This window comes from Merops nubicus, unplaced genomic scaffold (assembly GCF_000691845.1).
Source record: "Merops nubicus isolate BGI_N331 unplaced genomic scaffold, ASM69184v1 scaffold36626, whole genome shotgun sequence".
NCBI classification, from domain to species: Eukaryota; Metazoa; Chordata; class Aves; order Coraciiformes; family Meropidae; genus Merops; species Merops nubicus.
This window is the reverse complement of record NW_008613591.1, coordinates 1-1,963: the sequence shown is the minus strand read 5'-3', so window position 1 is coordinate 1,963 and position 1,963 is coordinate 1. Positions and strand designations below refer to the sequence as shown.

General features: G+C 59.3%; 1 protein-coding gene across 1 annotated transcript in view; it reads right to left on the bottom strand.

The window, feature by feature from the left end:
* LOC103774541 (bestrophin-1-like) overlaps positions 1 to 1,732 on the bottom strand; it is a gene marked incomplete at its 5' end in the record, with an annotated part of 3,728 nt that extends 1,996 nt beyond the window's left edge. The window contains 3 exons of the mRNA XM_008941952.1: positions 197 to 348; positions 1,146 to 1,226; positions 1,580 to 1,732. Of these exons, the coding sequence (XP_008940200.1) occupies positions 197 to 348; positions 1,146 to 1,226; positions 1,580 to 1,732 (386 nt within the window). The remainder of the gene's footprint in view (positions 1 to 196; positions 349 to 1,145; positions 1,227 to 1,579) is intronic.
* Positions 1,733 to 1,963: the final 231 nt, after the last annotated feature.

Here is a 1,963-nt window from a genome sequence, read left to right as displayed (position 1 = left end):
CCAAGCCGTGGAGATGTGGGGTGAGGGACACGGGGCAGTGGGGACCTGGCAGGGCTGGGGGCATGGTTGACCTCGATCTCTTCCAACCAAAACAACTCTGTGATCCTGACCCTACTCCCCAGGTGGAAGCCCCTGCAGAAGACCTGGCCCAAGGTGCCAGGTGAGGGCTGCTCCCAGCTCCTGTGGCTGCACTCACCTGATATCAAAGGTGGAGCCAAGGAAGGACGGGCGCTTGTACTCGGCGGTGGCTGCGGTGTAGGGGGGTTGGGGGTCTGGCTCGTTCCAGTAGAGATCCTTCTCCAGAATGGGGAGATCCTGGTGCATCTCATCCACCGCCATGAGGGAGACCTGCAGGGGACAGCAGAAGTGCCACAGGGGGTGAGCAGCGTTGAGGGGGCCAAGGGATGCTGGGCAGGAGGAAGCGAGGCAGCACGGAAGGGAGGTGAGGGGTTGGGTTTGCTCCGTGGTTTCCTGTCACTGGGGTTGGTTTTTGCATGGAGACCTTGGAGTAATTGGAGGGAAAGTGATGCTGAAGGAGATGGGGAAGCAAAATATTCACTAGGAGACAAGGGTTTGGTGTCAGGATGGGCTGAAGGTGGAAGAGTTCCTGTGTGGATGGAAGCAGAGGAGGCAGTTTTGGATAGACACAGGGTGGAGAAGCTGGGGAGAAGCATCACCCACAGGTAGCAAGGGTGTGAAATGAGCAGTCTGGGCCCATCGTGTGTGCCAGCACATGGACCAGAGCTGCAATCACTGGGTCCATGGAGATACACCAGAAGCTCTGCTGCTCTGGTGGGAGGGTGCCCTTCCCAGCACAGGTCTTGCCCCACATCCTTCCTGGAGCCCGGGATGTCTCCTGGGCTGCTAAGGGGGAACGCTCAGCTGGCCCCTTCACCTTGGTATTTCTCAGGAAGCCTCATGCTCAACTCCCTCTGGAGATCCTGGGCTCCTGAACATGCACCCACCAACACCTCAGGAAGGCACGAGGGCAACAGGGGCTGCTCGTCTGCCCCACGAGAGGGGCCTCCCCATGGGAGGTGGGTGGCCGAGGGGTGACAGGAGACCTTCAGGACAGCACTGGTGGGGTGTCCTAGACCCCAGTCCTGCCTCAGTTGCTCCTCTGGAGGGTCCTGCCCTCGCTTTACCTGCAGGTTCCTGTCGATGAGCCAGTTGGTTTCAAAGTCATCATCGTCCTCCCCAAAAGGGTTGATGAGCTGCTCGGCCACCTGCCCGTGGAGAGCACACAGCAAAGGTCATCATGGTCATGGTCATACCTGCCCTTTGCCCTGCAGGGAGGAGCCCTGTGGGGGCACAGTCCAGTGGGATGTCCTCTTCTCCCCCAAACGAGCCAGGACCAAAGCTTAGGAATGGTGGAGCTGATCTCCAGGGTGAGACACTGAGAAACTAAGGTGGTCTTGGCCATGCCCTCAGCCCCCGTTGGCTCCTCCTCCATCTGCCAGCACCTGGCACGTTGCCCATGGGTGAGAGGACACAAAGCTGGGTCCCTGGTGAGCACACCCTGGGAAAAAACCCTCGGACGGGTCAGATTCCAGCTCCACCCGTGTTCCCTTGGACTCACCTTTAACCAGCCAGCGTAGAAGAAGAACTGCAGGAAGGTGAAGACGGGCACGAAGAGATCCAGCTCGTGGCCAGGGTAGGCCTTCTCTGGGTCCAGGAACTGCCTCCCGATCAGACAGGCCAGGAAGAAGCTGTAAACAGCCACGGTCACCACCTGGGAAAGAGGCCAGGGTCACACCAGAGGAGCTGGGCTTCCCAGCATCTCCCTCAGGTCCCACCCCACCCATCTCCAGGCAGGGGGAAGCTGCTGGATCTGTGGCCTTGGGGTCAGTCATGACAGGCTTCTCCTTGGCTTTTCCCAGGGAGATCCATTTCCACTGCAGGTGTTTTTTTAATAGGCTCTTTGGCTTCTACAGAATCCCAGCCTGGTGGGGTTGGGAGGGAG